Source organism: Dipodomys merriami, unplaced genomic scaffold (assembly GCF_024711535.1).
Source record: "Dipodomys merriami isolate MVZ:Mamm:240054 unplaced genomic scaffold, mDipMer1.0.p SCAF_10, whole genome shotgun sequence".
NCBI classification, from domain to species: domain Eukaryota; kingdom Metazoa; phylum Chordata; class Mammalia; order Rodentia; family Heteromyidae; genus Dipodomys; species Dipodomys merriami.
This window is the reverse complement of record NW_027202271.1, coordinates 35,252,030-35,274,484: the sequence shown is the minus strand read 5'-3', so window position 1 is coordinate 35,274,484 and position 22,455 is coordinate 35,252,030. Positions and strand designations below refer to the sequence as shown.

At 35.8% G+C, this 22,455-nt stretch overlaps 1 protein-coding gene across 5 annotated transcripts in view; it reads right to left on the bottom strand.

Annotated features, from left to right (window-relative positions):
• Nav3 (neuron navigator 3) overlaps nucleotides 1–22,455 on the bottom strand; it is a 660,839-nt gene that overhangs the window by 436,706 nt on the left and 201,678 nt on the right. For all 5 annotated transcript variants that reach the window (XM_069989107.1, XM_069989142.1, XM_069989115.1 and 2 more), the window contains exon 2: nucleotides 19,889–20,289. In XM_069989107.1, the coding sequence (XP_069845208.1) occupies nucleotides 19,889–19,960 (72 nt within the window). In that variant the 5' untranslated portion in view covers nucleotides 19,961–20,289. The remainder of the gene's footprint in view (nucleotides 1–19,888; nucleotides 20,290–22,455) is intronic.

Sequence of the window (22,455 nt, the reverse complement as noted above, 5' to 3'; positions counted from 1 at the left end):
TGCACACAAAATGGAATTTTTCTCATCTATCAGGAAGAGTATTATGTTATTTGCAGAGAAATAGGTGGACCTGGAAAAATTTATTTTAAGTGAATACATGAAGCTCAGATGAAGGGGAAGTTAGTATGTGGAAGTTAGGTTGAAATTATAAATAAATATATAATGAGACATATACATGCTCATATGCATATATATACAAATATACTAGCAAAAGTGTGATATATACATATTTAAGTATTTATATGTATATACACATATAGGTATATATGTGTATACCTATATATACATATATGTGTGTGTGTGTGTGTGTGTGTGTGTGTGTGTGTGTGTGTGTGTGTGTGTATATATATATATATATATATACAGGTGAAGGAGATCCTGATGGTTAAACTTACAGTTTAATAAACTGAATGCCAGGAAGCCAAAAGAGATGTTGTCAGGGGTAGGAGTGGGAAGCCATGGGAAGGTAAGGAAGACAAATGGAAAGAGGAAGGGTAGGTAAATGCATGTATATATGTAAAAATGGTACCAGGTGAATTGAGGGTCTGGGTGGGTTGGGAGAGATGAAGAAGAACAAAGAAAGATGCACTGTACTTGCAAACTGACATGATGAATGCAAACCCTTTTATAAAACTACTTGAAGTTAATAAAAACAAATTAAAAGTGATAGCTTTAAGATACCCCTACACACACACACACACACACACACACACACACACACACACACACACACACACACACACACACACACACACACACACATACACACACACACACACACACTTACTTTCTCTATGTCAGACAATTCTGACCAGTAGTAACTGAGCAAAGTATTCTGTAACTCTTGTCGTGTGTTCTGGGTCACAGATTTTTAAATTAATAATTTGATAATTGACTTTGGGAAAATGGCATTGCTAAACTTTGGCCTCAGATTTGCTACTTTCAAACTAAACTATGTTATCTCTTAAGTTCCATTTCACTTTTATATTCTGTAACTCTAAGTGTTCTGGAACACTTAACCAACTATCTCCCAAAATTTAAAATGCCTTGTCAGTATTTATATACCTTGTTTGTATTATGATCTAAACCACAATACTTTTGAATTCTTAATGAATATAATAGTTTGATTAAGCTTTTTTGGAGTCATGACTTTACAGAGGGGTTACAGTTACATGAGTAGGGTAATGAGTACATTTCGCAGTGAGCACTGTTACCTCCTCCTTTTGTTTTCCCCCTACCATGCATTCCCTCCCCATCTCCCCAACTCCTCCTGCCCGCCCCCACATTGTAAAGTTCATTTTCAATATAGTGTCCTGTACATCTCAGCATCACAATGGGTCAGCCTGCATCCCCATTTAAGCATTCCTCAATATCCCTTCCCCTCCCCAAATTACAAAAATGTATATACAAGGTGCAGAACACCAGCATCAAATCCAGTGAGAACAGGGTTATACCGTGGGGGAAGACCATACAAAAGAAACAAAGCAATCACATAGTGCATTGTAAGCACATTAAAAACACATCAAGAAAGAAAAAAAACACTTCTGTCCCTGTCTTGGGGTACCTTTTGCTTAACATTATCTCATGTGGTCATATGTACATAGCCTTTGACCTTCTCTGCTTGACGTAGACATGTACTAGTCATTGCAAACAAGAGAAACCATGGGACCTACGTTTTTTTTAGCCTAAAGGGGTATATAACCTAACTGAAAATAACTGATAAATATTTCAAACCAACACTGCCTGAATCATAAATTTAACTAATGATGCCTTTCTTCACTAACATTTTACTTGTTCTAGCTTTAGCAAAATATCTACCCAAGTAGAACTTGGGTAACATATGACTTTGTTGATATTACTAGTAGGAAAAAAAGACAAGTATATGTGGTAGATGAATTATACTACAATAAAAATTTTACTACAATACCATTGTGATTTTAAGTTATCTGCTAAAATGATGCAAAATATAATGCAAGTATTCTATGATTCTTTTTTAACTCAATCTTTTTGCCCTGATGCTGTTTGGCTGACCTTATTTTACTTAAAGAATTAAAACATCATTTTGTTTTCTATAAGAGCATGGAAAGTACTTTCAGAAAGTCTTCATGCTGGTTCAGCAGTGAAAATTTACTATCAAATATTTTACGATAAATAACATCACAATTACAATTTCATGTATATACATGCATTTATATACATGCAACTTATATATACATACATTTGGATTTATGTGTGTGTGTATATATATATATTGCTAAACTAATTGTCTCAGTTTTTGTTTCTCCATACACCATGTAAACAAAAACCATACAAACAGTTCAAATAATTACTTGTTGACAATCTAACTGACCTCTAAGAGTCCTTAACACAGTCAATTCTACTCAACTCATGACAGCAGAAAGGTCATTACCTATCATTGAACAATGATGGCCTCCCATTTCAATTTTGTGCTCCAAAAGAGATGACAAAGTACCTTCCTATAACTGCTCTTTCATTTCAGTGTAATTCAGACTCTGCACTCCTAACTCTATTTATTCTATGTTGCATTTGAACCAGGAGCAGTATCCCATAGAACATTCCAAAATGATGAAAATGTCATCTATGTGCTGTTCAATATGGTAACCTCTTAGTTATACATCACCGATGAGCGCTTGAAAGATGACTGGTGAAACTGAAAAACAAAACTTTTAACTTAATCTTGTTTGAATTACCATTATAGCGCTGCATATGACTACAGACGCTAGTTGGGTACTGCTTTCAAATATTTTCCAAGGACGGGAAGGGGAAACAAGGAGGAGGCAACAATGCTTGATAAGAAATGTATGCGTTATCTTGTCCATGTAATTGTAACTTCTCTGTATGGTATTCTCACAATAAAAATAAATAAATAAAATACATAAATAAATTGAAATTTTCTGTGAGGTACTCTGTAAGACTTTAAGAGGAAAAAAAAACTAAGCAATACTTTAATCAGCATTCTATCAGAATTAAGTTCCACTCTAAAAAAGCCTATTTTTAATTGTTTGTAAACAAGAATATGAAAAACGCATTAGTGTTCAAAAAACTAAAACATCATCGTGTGTTAAGGAACCCCTACTCCTTCTGAATATTAGAAGAATCTAGCCAGGTAAAACAAAACATAAAGGAGCTGATTACAATCCTAATTTCCTTATCAAAGAAAGTGCTCTCCTAAGCAGCAAAATAAATGCCTCCCAGCTTCCAAGGAAGACTATTATTATTGTGAAGTGGTTGTACAAAGACATTGTCATTTACCAAAGCAGTTTAGGGCTATAATGCATCTTCATCAATGTCATCCCTTTCAACATTCTCACCCATGCCTCCTCTACCCACTTCTTAATTTTGCAGGATATATGCTGACTCTTAATAATAGCCACTATTATCAAACTTTAACAAAAGAGAACTTACACACAAGGAACAAGTTAGTGATCAATATAAATTATAACCTGAAAATTGATTCTTGTTTTGTTTTGTTTGTTCTGTAGAAATACTAAGGATCAAACCCAGTGTCTCACACATGCTAGGAAAATGCTATTATCACTAAGCTATACGCCTACAAATTTTGGTGAAGGAATATGTAGTAATATTCAGAGGTAAAGATTTCAACAAACTTATTGACATCGTGTAACTTGCTTAATGCTATATCTCTCATCAGGGAATAATTTGCTTCCATTTTAGTATTTTTCTGTCTCATAGTGAAAAAGTTGCTGAAATTTTAATTTGGAGTCATTGCAACTGATGGTCTAGAACCTTAGCAAATTTTACACAGACCTCTCCTACCCCAATAAAGGGAGCATAATCAAGCAAATTATGCTTGTGTGTAGAAAAGTAAAGTTATGGCTGATGTTTCAGAGTAAAACCTGGGGGCGTAAGGAAAAAGCCTTGAAATCGTTCTGATGCAGTGTGTCTGGTATGAACTTTCAAATACTCCCTAAAGCATCTTGAAGATGGTTAGGTAAGTAGATTGAAAAGGAGGAGCACTGGCATAGCAGTGACACAGTTGGTACACAGTACCACGCAGCACTAGGAAGCAAGATCATCTTCTTCCAGAAAATCTTCTGCACACCAGTAGGTGGTATCACCAGTCAAGCATTGCAGAAACACCTGCCAAGACCATCTGCTAGCAGATAATAATAACTCACACTTGTGAGACTGAGATTTATCCCAACTTAGATGGGAAGAAGATGTATCTTGCTCTTCCCTACTTCCAACTGTACCATCTCCAGACCTCTTCAAGTAGATACTAGACTCTAATCACATGAACGATGGAAGTATTCATAATTGTTTCAATGTCTAGATACAATTTGGTCATCTTTCCTACCTTTGTTGAAAGAAAAAAATCAATTTTGGGGGGGGGGGGATGGTGGGTCATGGAGCTTGAACTCAGCATGGGCACTGTCCCTGAGCTTTTTTGTTCAAGGCTAGCACTCTACCACTTGAGTCACAGTGCCAATTCCAGATTTTATTGTGATTAATTGGAGATAAGAGTCTCATAGACTTTCCTGGATTTGAACCAAAATTCTCTGGTCACAAGCTCCTGAGTAGCTAGGATTATAGGCATGAGCCTCCAGTGGCTGGTTTAAAAAAAAAAAATCACATCTTAATACAAATTAGGTTTTCAGCCCTAATTTTTAATGCAAGCTATATAGAGATGGAGAGCCCACCAAACATCACAAGTATCTCTGTCTGTCAATATTCATTAGTTCTCTTAAGTGTGCCATCACTTCTACCTCTAATATCATGGAAGAATTCATATGTAAATAGGTAATCTAAGCCGGGTGCCAGTGGCTCATGTCTGTCATCCTAGCTACTAAGAGGCCGAGATCAGAGGATCACAGTTCAAAGCCAGCCTGGGCAAGAAAGTCCATGAGACTCTTTTTTTTTTTTTTTTTGTTGGTCGTGGGGCTTGAACTCTGGGCCTGCACGTTGTCCCTCAGCTCTTCAGCTCAAGGCGAGCACTCTACCACTTGAGCTACAGCGCCACTTCCGGTTTTCTGGTGGTTTATTGGAGATAGGAGTCTCACAGTCTTTCTTGCCCGGGCTGGCTTTGAACCGCGATCCTCAGATCTCAGCCTCCTGAGTAGCTAGGATTACAGGCGTGAGCCACCAGCGCCCGGCTCCATGAGACTCTTATCTCCAATAAACCCTGCACTGTAGCTCAAGTTATAGAGCACTAGCCTTTAGCTGAAGAGCTGAGGGACAGTGCCCAGGTAGAGTTCAAGCCCCATGACAGACAAAAATAAACAAGTTAATCTATAATGGAAAGCTTAAAACACTGAAACCAGTCATTTCCATCACTCAGGAAAGCTGGAAAAATCTCAGAAAGTCAGTGAATGAATTAGAAGTTTGTACCATCATTTTTTGAAAGTTGTCTTCTACCTTCACAGGAAGAAATGAAGATCTAAGGCTTAGAGACAGACAATATACCTATAACCGCTTCCATTCACAAAACATTTAGGCAATATCCATAAACAGGCATGCATGAGTAAAAGTTTTCCTCTTTGTGGTTTTAATAGTGTATCTGTTTGGGAACACTGTTTTAGAACAAGCTTTGTATTTAGGCTTTTAAAAAATCTTTTTTTAACCATTTTTTCCAAAGATTTTACCCAAGTTGATATACTCTCATTGGAAATATAATGAATGAATGGTAGCTTATGGATCTACATAGGACAATTTCTTCCTGGACCCATAGTGACAGTTCTTACATGTATTCAAGAAGGATCAAGTAAAACAAAATCTCTGATGGCAAGTCAAGAAATCAATACATGAGCAGCACTACAAACTAAAGCGGTTCAGAACAGAATCCACAGATTGCCCTAATAGAGCATAATGATGAAAAATGGAAGGGTGAATAAATTATTCATTCATTTACTTATTTACTTGTAATACTGGGATTTGAATTCAGAGTCTTACTCTTGGTAGGCAGAAACATTAATGCTTGAGAAAGACAACCGGTCCTTTCCATTACTCTTTTAATAGGGACTCTTATTTTTGTTTCTCTTGATCTGGATGATGAGCCTCCCAGATAGGTATAAATATACCTCCTAGATAGTTGGGATGACCAGAATATGCTAGCATGACAATATTGTACTCCTTGAGGTGGGTGTTTTACTAACCTTCCTGCCTGCAATGGCACTGAAATATAATCTTCCTTATCTTTACATTGTTGGTAGCTAACATTACAGAAATGAACTACTGTACAGGACTGAGTGCCTGTTTTTATGAAATGGCATTAGTACAAGATACAGGAACAATAAGAAGATGCTTCACAGGAAAACAGAGAACCATGATTATTCTATGCAGAAAGAGTGATTGGTTCAAAGGTCTTAAGTTGAGAAACAACTGGCTTTGTTAAAAAAAATTCGTAGGGATGGTCTTCCAATATATCTGGACAAGAATGCAAGAGAGTAGCAGGAACCATGGTGAAAGGTAATGGGCTAAGACTATGCAGAAGCCCCTGGGCCATGTTAGAGGGCTCAGATTAGATTCCAACTGCACTGGAACCTTACTAAAAGGTTTTAGGAAGGCAAGCAATAAGTCTGATGCACTGTGCATTTTTAAGTATGATTGCCATACCTAGGAAAACATGGTTGTGCTAATTTGGTACCTGATAATGCACATGGAAGAAATTTATAAAATAGCGAGTTCCACAGAAATGCTACAGTACATTTTTTATTTATTTTATAGTAAAAAAACCTTATTTTTATTTATCATTATTTTGTAACTTTCCTGCAAAGCAAAGTGGGAATCATTCCATTTGTTCCTAATTGCATAAAAATAATTTTCAAAGCAAAGCAAACGAAGACATTAATTATGAAGTTCATGTTGATTTAAAAGTGTTACCCTCAATTCTTTCCCAATGTTAATTAGAAACTAGCATGTACATACAAGGTGTTGTTTATCTGTTATTTGCAAACATTACAATTTGCCAATATGAATAACAGTTAAGACAGGACTTAGAAAGATAGAATGAGGTAAAAATGCACCATTGTACCTATTAATGTTTAATCAAGCATTGATTACAAGTTTGAAGGAGGACATCCAATTTTAATGATGAATACAGTGAAAAAAATTAACTACCAGGAGCACGATTTGAAACATATGCGGGAGTGTCTTAGTGATTTCTGTTACATTCCTAAGAGGTAGGCTGGTCTGAGAGCTAAGTGTGCATATTGTAATGAGTATCCTACAGCTATGTGCATTTGAGGAAAACATCAACATGAGGAAAATGTTTGCAAGGGTAGTTCCATTTTGAAATGTTTGCCAAAAAAGAAAATCCTAAGAGTTACTTATATAGAACACAATGTTCACAGTCCTTTTACAGCACACACAAACACACACGGTAAACTCAATACATGGATGGGCACACCTATCTTCTTTGTAATATTCTCTCAACAAATGGCACTGAAATGCCAGCCACCTCACCTCTATGACAGTTTCTGCTTCCTTTATTTCCACTATGCTGAACAAATACAAAATGTGAATATAGTCCAATAGAACATCCTGCCTCACACCAGGAAAGCAAGGTGGCTCACACACATGCATGTACTCACATGTGTTGCTGGCACTGCCAGGGGACCTGGAAGCCAAGCTTCGAGTTTATCTGATGTCTGGTGGGCTGGCAAAAGCTGAGATTAAGCATGGTCCTACCTGTGTGCACTGATAACCAATTTCCTTTGGGTAGTCTAACGAATTTAAACATAGATAGTGTTCCTTATAACACATTTTCTTAACAATGACACGAAGCTCCCGAATATGATTTTATGAAATCAGAAATCTTGAATCCAAGTTCCCAAGTGCAATCTGATCAAACTAGTTTTCGTGTCAACAAAGAACTGTGATTTCCCAAATCTGGATTCAGTTGTCACAACCTATCAAGGTCAATTTGGAAACTCTCTTGAAGCACTGACTGAAAGAAAATATTGCTAAGATTTAGATGTTTGAGTGTGCCTCCCTCTCCTAAAGATTCTTATGTTGAAATTTAAACCCATTGTTAAGATATTACGAGCTCTGATGGCTATAATCTTAGCTATTCAGCAGGCTGAGATCTGAGGATTGTAGCTCAAAGTCAGCCCAGGCAGAAAAAGTTCCTGAAACTCATACCTCCACTTAACTATCAAAATTCTGGAAGGGGAGGTGTGGCAGAAGTGATGGAGTGCTACCCTTGAGTAAAAACAGAAGGGACAGTGCCCAGGAGCTGAGTTCAAGCCACAAATACTAGCACACACAAGAAAGAAAGAAAGAAAGAAAGAAAGAAAGAAAGAAAGAAAGAAAGAAAGAAAGAAAGAAAGAAAGAAAGAAAGAAAGAAAGAAAGGAAGGAAGGAAGGAAGGAAGGAAGGAAGGAAGGAAGGAAGGAAGGAAGGAAGGAAGGAAGGAAGGAAGGAAGGAAGGAAGGAGAGAGAGAGAAAGAGAGAAAGAAAGAGAGGAAGGAAGGAAGGAAGGAAGGAAGGAAGGAAGGAAGGAAGGAAGGAAGGAAGGAAGGAAGGAAGGAAGGAAGGAAGGAAGGAAGGAAGAAATTTAAGAGCACTATAGTGTTTAGAGGCAGACTTTATGAATGAATTCTGGTATCTCGTAGGAAGAGGGAGCACCAGAAGAGATACACACTGTAACACAGACAGACTGCATTTCTCACCATTACCATGTCTGAGCCCATCTCAGGACCCAGCTGGTAGATCAACCATCACTAGAGGTGGCCACTTAGCCTTGCATTGCCAGAACTTAAACTATGAGCCAAATTAAAGCTCTCTTCTTTACAATTTACCCAGACTGTGGTATCATGTTACAAGTGACAGAAAGTGAAATAATACTATAGAACATATTCCAATTCATTAACATAAAATCTCAACAGAAAAACTAGAAAGACCTAGATGTCTGACAATGCAATAACAAAGTAGATATTATTAAAGAAGATGCCAATATGTAATTTCCATACACCTAGAAAACACACTAACCACAATGGATGAAAATAAAATGATAAGCCACTAAACAAAATAGAGATGCAATCTGATGTGTCATATATTGTAAAGTCCTTGTTCTGTTACATGACATAAAGAGTAGCTGACCTACAAATGGATGGGAGGAAAGGAAAGAAAAGTGTTTTGTAGTTGCAGGCAACTGCAGTCTGGGTAAATTGTAAAGAAGAGAGATTTAATTTGGCTCGTAGTTTAGTTCTGGCAATGAAAGGCTGAGGGGCCACCTCTAGTGAGGGCTGTGCTGCCAGTGGAGTCCTGAGATGGCTCAGACATGGAAATGGTGAGAAATGTAATCTGTATGTGTTACAAGTGTATGTTGCTTCGGGTCCTGCCTCTTCCTACACAGCTCACTTGTGCAACAAAAAAGTAATGGGTATAAATGAATAAATCCATTCATTAGTAATGAAGTCAGCAAGTCAGTTTATTGTTCCTAGAAGAGACTCCAAAAGTTCACAAAAATCCACATTGATTTCAGCCAAAATATTTTATCACGTAAATTGTGCTCAACTCTTAAACTGCTGATACTATTTTCAAATAAATTATACTGCAGTAGACATAAGAGCAGTATGACTAATTTGTATGGATCAAAAGCCCTTCTCTATCTCTCTCTGAATCTGTGACTTAATCAGAGTTGGCTAGCCTGCTAGAAGACTACAGATGATATACAGAGTCCTGTGAGTATACTGTGCAACATTCTTAGCCAAGAGTCCATCCACTGGGCATTAAGAAACTACTTCACCATCATTTAAGATTACACATATGAAATTGATTCCAGAGACTGTAGCATAGCATACATACTTCCATTGTTTAACACTTTATACTCTGTGTCAAGAAGAATTTTAAACATGATAGCTTGACAGGAAAAGCATGCCAACTTGTTCCAAAAACTACTAGTAAACAAAATATTTATTTTTATTGTAGTAATACCTTTAAGTTGGGGAGCAGTTAAACTGCTCTTTTATAAGACATACAGAAGACTGGATGTATATAATTTAAGTCAAGACAACAGATCTATCTATCTAACTATCTATCTATATATATATATATATACATCTATATATATATATATATATATATATATATATATACGATATGTGAAGGAGATTCTATATGATTGGTTTTTAAGTCAGTTGTTGAAAGTTCTGAGTGTATTCTGTGCATATATCAAGTGCCAAATCCTACCGTCAATTCCAGGCCAATAAAAAGCCCAGCTATTGCAGCTAAAAGGCTAAGAGATGCCAGACTCCCGCAATTCCTCAAAAAACCCTCTAAGCCTTCTTGATCCCCAAGTTACACTGAGCGGGTTGATCAAGCATGAAGAAATAGGGCAGGAGAACTATTGCTCTGCTACCAAATATCTTGACAGCAAAAAAATCACAACATATTATTCATGTTGTTAATATTTTTCCAACATACAGAAATGTTGTGCTTTGTTTTTTTTTACAGTAGCCACAGTTAGAGACTATATTTAACATTTTATCTTACGTGGTTATTGTATTTTTTTCAGTATGTTGAAAATGAACTCTACAACTTTGTGGGGATGTGGGGGGAGGAGTGGAGAGGAGGGGAGGAAAGGGATGGTAGGGGGAAAATAAAGAATGTAACAATGCTTGGTAGGAAATGGACTCATTACTTTGCTCATATACATAAAGAACAAAAAACATTGTATTTTTCTTATACAGTTTTTTAGTATTCTTTCTCCTCCTCTGGAAATGGAAGAGATGAAAAATATCACTTGTATGGGAAATTTTCATTTTCAATGTTCTTTCCTCTCAAAAATCAAACCTCACGGGCTTGGAAGGTGGCTCAATGGTAGAGTGCTTGCCTTGCACGCATGAGGCCCTGGGTTCGATTCCTCAGCACCACATAAGCAAAAAGAAAAAAGCCGGAAGTGGCGCTGTGGCTCAAGTGGTAGAGCATTAGCCAGCCTTGAGCTGAAGAGCTGAGGGACAGCGTCCAGGCCCAGAGTTCAGGCCCCACGACCGGACCCAAAAAAAAAAAATCAAACCTCACTATAATATTTAGGATGTAGACAGTAAATATGTATTTAATGTATTTCATGGACTCAAGTGAAATATAAGTAGTAAAACACCTGACCAGTAACTGTGAATTGCTCAGTTCCAATACCAGTACTGCCAAAATATTAAAAACTTAAAAATATGTTGTGAATTAGGGTTAAATTTATACTTGTAAATATGGCATGGGCACAAAGTAATTGGATATAAATCTAATTGTCCTGAGAAATAAAGTTTTTAAATACACAGAATTCTCTTTTGACTGGCTAAAGAGCCAAGCTCTAGTCCCATGAAACAGACATTGAATACATATTTGCATGACATTTTTCTGAACACTAATTCTGTTAATTTCTCTCAAGAAAGTAACAATCTCAACACATTTCTTAAAAGGAGTCATTAAGAATCAGTCATATTAAATGAGGTAAGCCAGACCCAAAGAAATATAGTTTCCAAGGTTTCCCTTCTTTGCAATAACTAATATACTTGTAGGATAATATTATCAGATGAGCACAAAAGCTCAAAAGCTATGTACATATGACCATATCAGATGGTGCTAAGCAAAATGAACCCCAAGATATGAACACAATAGGTTTTTCCTTGTTGTTTTTGTTTTTGATGTACTCTGTGATTTTTTTTTGTTTCTTTTGTATGTTCTTCCCCCTATGGTATATCCCCTGTTTTCAGCATATTTGATTTTGGTACCCTGCATCTTGTATATATAATTTGGGGAGGGAAGGGGAATAACAATAACACAGGATGACCCATTGCAACAATGATGCTTACAAGACACTATGTTGGAAATGATCTTTACAACTTCAGGGCGGGGGCAGTGGAGGGTATGTGGGGGAGGGAAGAGATAGTAGGAGGAAAACAAAGGAGGGGGGTAACAACGCTCCACAAGACATGTACTCATTACTCATGTAACTGTAACCCCCCTGTACAGCATCATTACAATAAAATTAAATTTAAAAAAGGAATCAGTCCATTATATTCCAAGAATAATATACTCAAGAGTCATAGTGAAATTCTATGCTGGAGATGGGCTTGGCACCCCAGAATTCATTTATTAATTTGTTCAATATCTATCTTTGTGGGGGGGTATACTTTTGCTTCCATCACCATTAAAGATTCATTCACGTTTTCGGGACCTGGTAAACATTTAGCAAATCACTTTTGGGGTACATATGTTGTCTCTTCTGGGGCTGTGGGCCAGAACATGAGCTGAAGGGAAGAAAGGTTAAAGACTTCCCCATGAGTTCTATGACATCCTGGGAATGTATAATTGTTCATGACTTCCTGCTTAGCTCCAATAACAATAAGCCATTTAGGAAATCTCTCTGCCCTCTGAATATAATAAACAGTTTTAAGAGGTATCTGATCATTATCCATGGAAGAAAACCAAAACATTGTTTCCATCCTTCCCAACTGCTATGAAGTCATCCATGGTTGCTCTCCATCAGACAGCCTGTTGTCAACAGAAACAAATCATGCATGTCAGCCCATTTCCTTCTTGTCTGCTTTTAGTCCTCCATCCTTGTTCTTGTTTCCTAATCCTTTCTAATACCAACTCCATTTTGTTTTTCTGATCAGTCTCAAACATTTGGCTTTGGGAAATGAGCAGAAGTCTATTTTCTTGATCTTGACAGTCAAATCTTTCAAGGTGTAACTGCACACACTCATGGGTTCTTCTGACTTGGCTACCTCCCAGCTAGCTTTCTGGAATTGATCTGCCCAGCTATACTCACCTGGGACCTCAAGAGAGGCAATTGTACATGGTTGAAGTAATGTCTTTACATGATTATATGATGTTCAGATGAGTATATATTTATGCTTAAATGGATAAAATGTCCAGCTCCTTTAAAATCACAATATAAGAAATTGACAATGATGTAGTTGGCCATTTAAAAGAAGCCACAAAATTACAATAACTTTAAATAATTATGTGTGTATATATATATACACTATACACAAATGTATAAAATGAGTAATCTGTGTTCATAGAGATGGTAGCAAATTTGTACACTGTTTTAGTCTATTTTTGTACTGATGGTATGTATATATTTTTCCAACATGTTAGAACAGAAAAGTTAGTCTAGTTCACCATTTGAGTTATTTTATTGTTTTCTAATATGACTAACTTTAAAATATATTAACAGCTAGAATAATTCTTGTGTTCATATCAAGACATGAAAGGAAATTCATGAAAAAAGTTAAGAATTATATAATTTTGACCTTATACATTAATAGTTATTATGATTCTCTTATCATCATGATCAGAATGAAAATATTACTAACAGTTTACTGTTTACAAATTGTGTCCTCTGAAAATTTAAATATATATATATATCAATCCTATTTACTTCATCTATATGAAACATAGGGTCACTGAATCTTTTTATATTTACATCCAACAATCAGGGGAAAATATATGAAATCATCTACAGAAAGGAATTAAGCTATGAAACCTGCTTATATACTATTTGCTTTTTCCTGTTTTCCAAGGTCTATCTACATAAAAAATTCTGTACAAACAAAAATAAGGAGCTATATAAGCCTTTAAAAGTCTATTTGAGGACCATCTATTTGCTATGTTGGAAGGGGTTTAAACGATGCTTCCATCCAGGCTATGAGCTGAGAACAGAGTTCCTAGGATCAGTTCTAGTAACAAAAAGAAATCCATTTAGTTCATACTTAGAGATCTTCAGACAAAGTAGCTCAAGAGATTCCAAAATTGTGCTAAAATATTGTAGACTGTGTTTGAAAATGGAAAGGTGAATAATTAGTGATTGGGTGATCAGTTTTGCTGAAAAGTACATTAAAATCAATTCACATCAGCAGCTATACTTTGGAATTATATGATTAATAACTGATGTGCTTTGGTATAGGTAAACTGATTCTCCCTTATGGTCCCTTCAACATATTTCACACACTAATGTAAAAGAAGTGAGATCGATTTATAAAAATAAGCATTATTTAATGAACATCCTTTGGAATAGGTCAAAGAATTGGAGGACTAAATTCATCTTCACTAAAGCCTTCTCTCTTTTGCAACTTACCTTCATATTTTTCCTTAAGAAGACATATCTTTAATTAGTCCCCAACATAAATAATTTCAAGTAGTTCACAGCATCTGTGAGAATAGGGATACAGGTGGACCCAATATGCTTCTAGATGTTCATAACTTGAAGAAAATGTAACAGCAAAAATGAATCTCAGAAAGCCAACCCACTAAAAGCATAGTAAAATAAAAAATTAGGCTAAGCTCAAATCAATTTGTATTTTTTTCTATAAAGAACTAGCAAATCTAGACAGGTAAATTATTTTAGTAAAATGATTACAGTAGCACAACATGGTTATATGGAATTATGGGCACCTGGGTGGTACTTCTGGTTGATGTCAATGTAGAGAGAATGCATTCTGGCTCTCTATGAACAGGAACTGGTGAAGCACTCATATTTTCAGATTATGCTTATTTTCTAACTACATACTTAAATTCAATTTTCAATCTGCAACAACACAGAGGAAGCTCTTAAAATAATGGATTTTTCCAAATTATCATTTTAACCTTCTAATAATTAATAAAACAATCATTTTACATGATCCTCTACACTTCAATTGGTTGAACTTACTGGAAGTTACTGCTTTGATACAGAAAGAAAAAAGATGTAGCACTGGAATTTATCTTGAACTTTTTACAACAAGGTGGAACAGGGCTGACTAACTACCTGTGTAAAACACATGATTCAATGTGTTCATGTTAAACATTTCCAATCTATGCATTAACATTCTTCCTTTCTAATTAAGAGAATAGAGCAACAAATTCATTCCAACAGGTCCTTGTGTATTTATTGCAATTCATTGTCACGATTTTGAAATTTGTGTCCTGCTACCATTTTAGTACTGGCTAGTGAATTGGTGACTGTGACAAATACTTGCATTTAATATATAAAATATTCATGAAGCAATAAAATACTGTCCCGGGGTTATCTGAATTGTAAAGTGCTGTGATTAGATTGACAGTAAAATCTAAGATCTGCTTTTCAGCTCAAGGTCATAACTAATTATATGCCAGTGGCATTTGTACCCATTGAGCCTTCACTGTCCCCAGGGGTTTGTAGACATATTCCTACCAGGCAATAAAAATGAACAGAAAACAACATACCAGCATCCTTGGCACCAACATGTAACCAAGGTAGAAAACATAAAGGTTTTAAAATAAAACACCTTATTATGGGCATTCATGAAGGTTGAGATGTGATAATTTTCCCATCTGGGGAAATCTAAAATCCAAATGACAAGAACAGGAATATATATGTCTGAGACAAGCAGAAAAGGTCAGATAAGATGATGCTAGGTGAGCCCAAGCCCAGAGTTCAAGCCCCCGACTGACAAAAAGAAAGAAATTAGAAAGAAAGAAGGAAAGAAAGGAAGGAAGGAAGGAAGGAAGGAAGGAAGGAAGGAACGAAGGAAGGAACGAAGGAAGGAACGAAGGAAGGAACGAAGGAAGGAACGAAGGAAGGAACGAAGGAAGGAAAGATTGATCTTTGGCACTGTGGCTCAAGTGGTAGACCGCTTGCCTTGAGCTGAAGAGCTGAGCAACAGTGCCCAGGCCCAGAGTTCAAGCCCCATGACCCACCAAAAAAAAAAAAAAAAAGATGATGCTAGGTGAAATGAACCCCAAGATAAAGCCACAAGTGTTTTTTTTTTCTTTCTTGCTCTTGTTTCTAACATATTTATAAGGTGATTGTATTGTTGCTTTGTATGTCCCTTCCCCATGGTATACCCCTGTTTTCACTGTATTTGATGTTCGTATACTTTGGGGAAGGGAAAAAACAAATTGTTTAAATAGGGATACAGGTGAACCCACTGCAACAATATGATGTACAAGACATTATGTCGAAAAACGAATTTACAACTTTGGCGTGAGGCCGGGGGAGGGGGAGAGATGGGAAGGGATGGGAAGGGGAAACAAAGGAGGAGGCAACAATGCTGGCTAAGAAATGTATTCATTACCTTGCTCATGTAATTGTAATCCCTCTGTACAGTATTTTCACAATAAAAAATTGTTTAAATAGGGATACAGGTGGTCCCATTCCAACAATGAGATGTACAAAATGCTATGTTAACAAATGAACTTGGGTGGGGGGGGCGGGGCGGGCAGTGTAGGTCCTGGAGATGGGTGGTCAGGGATGGTAGGGGAAAGAAAAACAAAGGAGTAGGCAACAATGCTTGATAAGAAATATACTCATTACCTTGTTCATGTAATTTTAACCCCTCTGTACAGTATTTTCACAATAAAAAATACTTATTAAAAAAAGAACAGGAATATGGGCCAATATGTACTAAAAGATCTACTGATTTTTTTAAGAAAAAGATCATACTGAGCTGTCCATGGATATAGCTGAGATATAAAACTCCTTTCTAGCATACTCAAGGCCCTGGGATCAATCCTTGTACTTCAAAATAATCACAATATTCAAGTAGACAATCGAATTCCACCTAGCCCTACAGTAATCCAAGTTCTTTGTGATTGTAAGAAGTATTCTCTGTAACTTGTTTAAGATCCTTAAAGGGATTTTTCTTCAACTCCTATAAGATACACATATCTGGCTTATCTACACTGAAGAGCAACTTATTTTTTATTATTAATGTTTTGGATTGTGAAAATACCATAGAGAGGTTACAATTACATGAGCAAGGTAATGAGTACATTTCTTATCAAGCATTGTTGCCTCTTCCTTTGTTTCCCTTTATCATCCCTTCCCCACCTCCCACATCCCCTTTCCCCCAGCCAAAGTCGTAAAGTTCCTTTTTAGACATAGTGTCTTGTACATCTCATTGTTGCAATGGGTCCACCTGTTGAAGAGCAATTTATATAGGACTTGTAGCTGTAATAGCTTATATCAGTCAGGTTTTTCTTTTTCACCTTTAATTTACACTGATAATGAGGTCTTCTTTAAAAGAAACCCAATAGTTTAATTTAGGATGTGTTCTTGAAGAACAAATATACTAGTTTTTTACAGAACTCAATTATTTTTTATTTCAATCTCCGAAGGAGATAAAAATCAACGTTTATCCTTATAGGAAGACACTAGTCTAGTAAACTAACATGGAAGATAGTATGCATATCCCCGGCACAAAACAATGACCATTTCTCTGACATTCATATCTCACTCAATAGACCACTTACTCCCAATACCCAGAGCCTAATAAGCACAAGTTCACATATTTTGGAATTAAAAACAAAAGCCAACAACATGTCTGTTCCACTATAAAGTTGTTGGCATAGTTTCCTGTATCTAATCCAATTCAGATCACCTTGTTGTATGTCATCTAATAATACGCCAAATATGATAGAAAGAAAACTATGTTCAGTAAATACCAGGAAGTCCCTTCATCTCTGAATGAGGGCAGTTAAGAGGAATACATTTTATTTCAATGTGAAACACAATAGCGACAACATGAAACAGTGTGCCTATTATAATAACCCACCATGAAGAAGAGTAAATACAAATTAATTACATGAATGACCACATAATCTCTACTGGAAAGTATGAAGTCATAGAGCTGTGGCCAGAGCATTGTCTGTAAGTATATGTGATACTATATTTCATATTTCCCTTAAATAAACTCGCAATGGTGATACTGAGAATAGATGTTCTCTGGGAGACAATTAACAAATTGGAATTTTAATTCCCTCCTATTCCCACTATCTATTTACCTACCAACTTGCCTACTGATTTTTCTCTATCAATTTCTTGCTATCTATCTACTTTTCTATCTCTATTATCTGTCTGTTTATCTGCCTATCATCTGTTTATGTCTCTCTATGACTGTCCATCATCTATCCATCCTTCCTTTCATGCTGTCCATAAAATACAACTTAAAATGTCTCTCCCTCCACATCTCTCCATGGAGGAGAAAGTGAGGCCACAGTGAGAGCAGAATCTTCTTGTAACACTAAGCTGGTCATTTCAATTTTCCCACAAACTATGCCTCCCTATGAGTTTTTCCCAAAATCCATTAGAACTAGTACATTATTTATGTGCTGAATAAGTCTTTGTTAATTCTCTTGGGAAATGAAGCATGGTTACAGACTATTGTCTAAAGTTCCACAAGAGGAATTTGGAGTATAACTTTAAAAATGGATTTCGTTCGTCAGCTTGCAATCACTTTTGTGTTAGTGGAAAACACAGCTCATTCAGGAAATGAAAAGACAGCATTTACAGGGGTACTTTTCTTTCCCCAATAGCAAAATAGGGTCTTGAACCCAAATTAGGCCTTTCTAATACTATGCTTACCTATCCCCTACTTCTCCCTTCACCCACATAATTTGGTAGGCAAATTACTATCACAGTTACAGATATTAAAACAATAAATAAAGAAAAATGATTAAATTGTTCCTAAGTAATTAAGAAACTTCAGGGGCTGGGGATGTATCTTGGTGGTAGAGCCCTTGACTAGTATGCATAGGTGCATGAGGTCCTGAGTTCAATGACAAGAACCCCCAAAAAAGAAAGATAAAGGAATTGAAATGAATAAATGCTTTTACATCAAAATTTACCTAGGCATTTCTTTTAAGTTAGACCCCCACCAACCTCAGGAATCAAAGCAAAAGTACCTGGCCGTCTGCAATACAAACAGATCTAAGTAATACAGTTATTTTGCAGTAATTTATATATCTACATTGAAGCAAAACTATCTCCATGTGCCTTGGATTTAACTGTACTCAGTATTTCCTGAGATTTACTCATTCCACATAAATACAATGAATGAACTACACTGGGCATAAATAATCCATCCGTTTCTGCCTCTATTAATAGCAAAGGGATCACTGAAACAATGTCCTAGGAGTATAGATCAAAATAACAAAACAGCATTAGTAAGTTATTGAGTCTACACATCTTCTTTTAAACTTCTTACCTCCAAAACTATAAAAAAGCTGGCTGCCTTCTGGGATATGCCAAATTGCTAGTAAGCAAAATTTCTAGATGTCAAAGTAAATTTGAATCTTGTTCCTTTGATGCACATCTACTTGTAAACTTTCTCAGTATTCCTTGCTTGTGTGCTTTAGCCATTGGGTCTCCTAAACTAAGAGATTCGATGAGAACAAGCAACAAGCTAATGTCATCATGAAACTAGTGCTTTCTCTCCAGGGCACCATGCCTGATCCTTTTGGTAAGTGCTCTTTAGATGGTTCTCACTACAGTGCAGTGGTTTTGCAAGTAAGCATGTGGGAAAAGGTAGAAAAATGATCCTTAAGTCTAACATTCAGTATTCAATTCCCAGCTTCTTACTTGAAAACTCTTGACTCTCACTTTATCAGAAAATTCTGTCAAACTCCTTTCTTTGTATTTTGCCATTAGCTCCATTTACATTACCTGAGAAAAGCTATACTCAGACTTAGAAATGCCCCATTTTGAGGTCAGCTGCAAAAGTGAGAAGGTCAAAGTTGATATGCCCCAAGGATAAGAAACTGGAAAATTTCAAATACTACCTATGCCTTCTCCTAATAGCTGCAAGGCTGATGCTCTTGTTTGAGCAGTAATTTGCCTGATTATTCCACAGATGTCTATGATTCATGACTCACACGGAATCTCAAACAACTGTCCATTACCAGGTCAACTCAGGTCACTAGCATGAGTGAGAGAATGTATTTCAACCTTTAACAGTCTAAGCAAAGGATAAATTCACAAAACTCTAGAAACAAAATTATCCATTGGTGATATAAACCAGACCCACAGTAACATTTACTAAACACAAGAATAATGTCCCACGCAATCATGTATTATTTTATCTCACAAAGCACACTCACCTCACATTTATAAAATTATCTTTAAGCAAAGACAAAAATCAAGCAAAAGGAAATATACTGGCATTACCTTCTTCTGGTCTTCTAGCTTGTGACTCACTGGATTCTTCCCATGCCTGCTCATTTCTGAAGATAAATCCATCACATTAGGTTGTTGTCCTTCAAAGTAAAATATCTTCAAAACAGCAGCAAGCTAATCCAAGATGCAATCATGAGGGAATACTGGCACATGATTTTTCCATCACACACCATCTCCAAACTTCACCAACTCCAAGAAATGATTGAAAAAACCATTGACTGAATGAAAAAAATAAAGTTTGCAATTTACTCCCAGGATCTTCCAAATTAGCATATCGTTTTTAAAAATGTTGATGTTTACTAGGTGAAATATTCATCCAGGAAATGTCCATTCCAACTGCTATCTTTTTCTTTCTTCACATTTTTCCATTTTAATAAGAAATTCTGGTAAACCTGTAAAATAAGGTAAACTTGTAAAATAAAATCTGTAAAGCATGGCAAATGTGTAAAATAAGAATAAGCACACTGTTGCTTCCCTTAGAGTTATACTACGTATATATTGTAAGTAATGACTTATAGGGCTACTAATATGGAAGGTGTAGGGTAGTACCAGATATCTGTATTTTCCTCATCTCTTCTAGACAAATGTGATGCAGGAAACCATAGAGGAATTAAAACCTCCCTCTGATGCAGAGCTTCACAAACTTGTCTACACACTGGACCCATGCAGCAGCCACTCTATATACCGCTTTGTGTGTTCCAGCCATGGAGGTTGTACTCTAGAACCATTGCCTCTGTGTAAATTTCTTCTAGTTAACAGAACAATCACAATCTGAATACGTGAAACCAGAGGAAACTTCCTGCTTCAAAAGACAGTCATCTTCTTATTGAGGCAGTCATGCTAATTTAAGGCAATCATTCCCAATTTAGAGACTAAATCTGTCTTCCGATGCTTTGTTCTATATCTTCTTTGTTTCTTTAGAGTTATAAACCTATATGAAATACGTTTCATTTCTTTTTATGTGACAGTTTATGTATACCTCTAGCCAAGTAATCATTTCATCAAAATTCTCCACCAGCCTATTTTTTGTTGTTCTTTTGTTTTGTACTTTTTATGTTTTGGCTATTGTTGTTTTGCCTTTTGAGACAAGATATTACAACTGAGCATACACTGGGTTTGACCTTGCAATTTCCCTGACTTGGCTGAGAATATTAGGCTTATACATGTGCACCACCATGCTCTACCCACCATATTTTTTCTTTTTTATGATATATAAGTATTGATACAAAAAATTGCCATTTAACAAAGCAGTTTATGAGTACAATGCATCTTGATCAATGTCACCTGAAACTGAAAGAATTCAAATAAGGAGCCATTGGAAATCTTAAGAAATTATGCACCAAGATCAGGCTTTTGGTTTTTCACAAGTTTGACACAACTTCAATACAGAAAATAGGAATGATCCAACTTGTGGAAGAGATACTTTATAGGCATTGTCAGAACCATCTCAGAAATAAAGAATATGATACTGAACTACCATAGGAGCTGACAGGACTGGAAGAAGAACTAAACTGAGTGGTTTATTATTTAAAAGACACAGCTGACAGCATTGGTAATTGACTGAACTTAGATATATGATTTAAGGGTGCCTGAGCATAAGTAATATCATTCACTAAGATTGAAATCTCATGAGAGAACTTTAAACAGGGAAAAGATTTTGCAAAGCAAATAAAAATACTCACTGAAAACTGTATTACAAGAAAGTTATAAACTAATATCACTGATGGATATAAATGTAGAACTACTAAACAAACATGAATAATACATGAAATCCAAGTTGACATTATCACAGGAATATAAGATTGGCTTAAGATTTGAAGACAAATTTGTGTAATTCACTACATTTACAAAATAAGGAAGAAACATACCATTTTTAATGGTATGTGGTATGTTTACCTCTAATTGTGCAGAAACATCATTTGATAAATTAAACATTTGCTCCTAAATCCTGACATATTCTTGGCATATGAAGAAGGGAGGAGAGTATTTGTTTAATCTTTATTTATACAAAAAAGTGCATTTGTAGGAAAAAAAACATATATACTGTTAAAAAGTTAAAAACATTCCATTTGATCAGGAACAACACAGTATTATCTGCTAATATGAATTCTACTCAATGTTGTATTTAAAATCCTAGTCATGCAGTGAGACAGGAAAAGATCAGAGCAGGAGCAAAGAAGAGAGAGAGAAAAAAAGGCAGGAAGGACACAGAAAGAAATAAAAATGTCATGATATATGCAGAAGATAATAAAGAATTAAAAAAAATCCAAATTACTAAGATTAATGAGTGACCTTAGTAAGCTTCCTGGAAACAAATTCAATATATAAAAATTCTTTCTATTTACTCATAAAATCCATATTTAGAATATGGAACTTAAATAGTAGAAATTATAAAAATAGTAAAAATCATATACCCTGGAATAAACTCAGAAAATAATAAAATTATTTTGAAAAAGCTGTAACACAAAAAAGAAAATATTTTAATAATTATATGAATAAATCTCATATTCATAAATTAGAAGATCCCATACTTAGAATGACAACTTATGCCTGAAGTA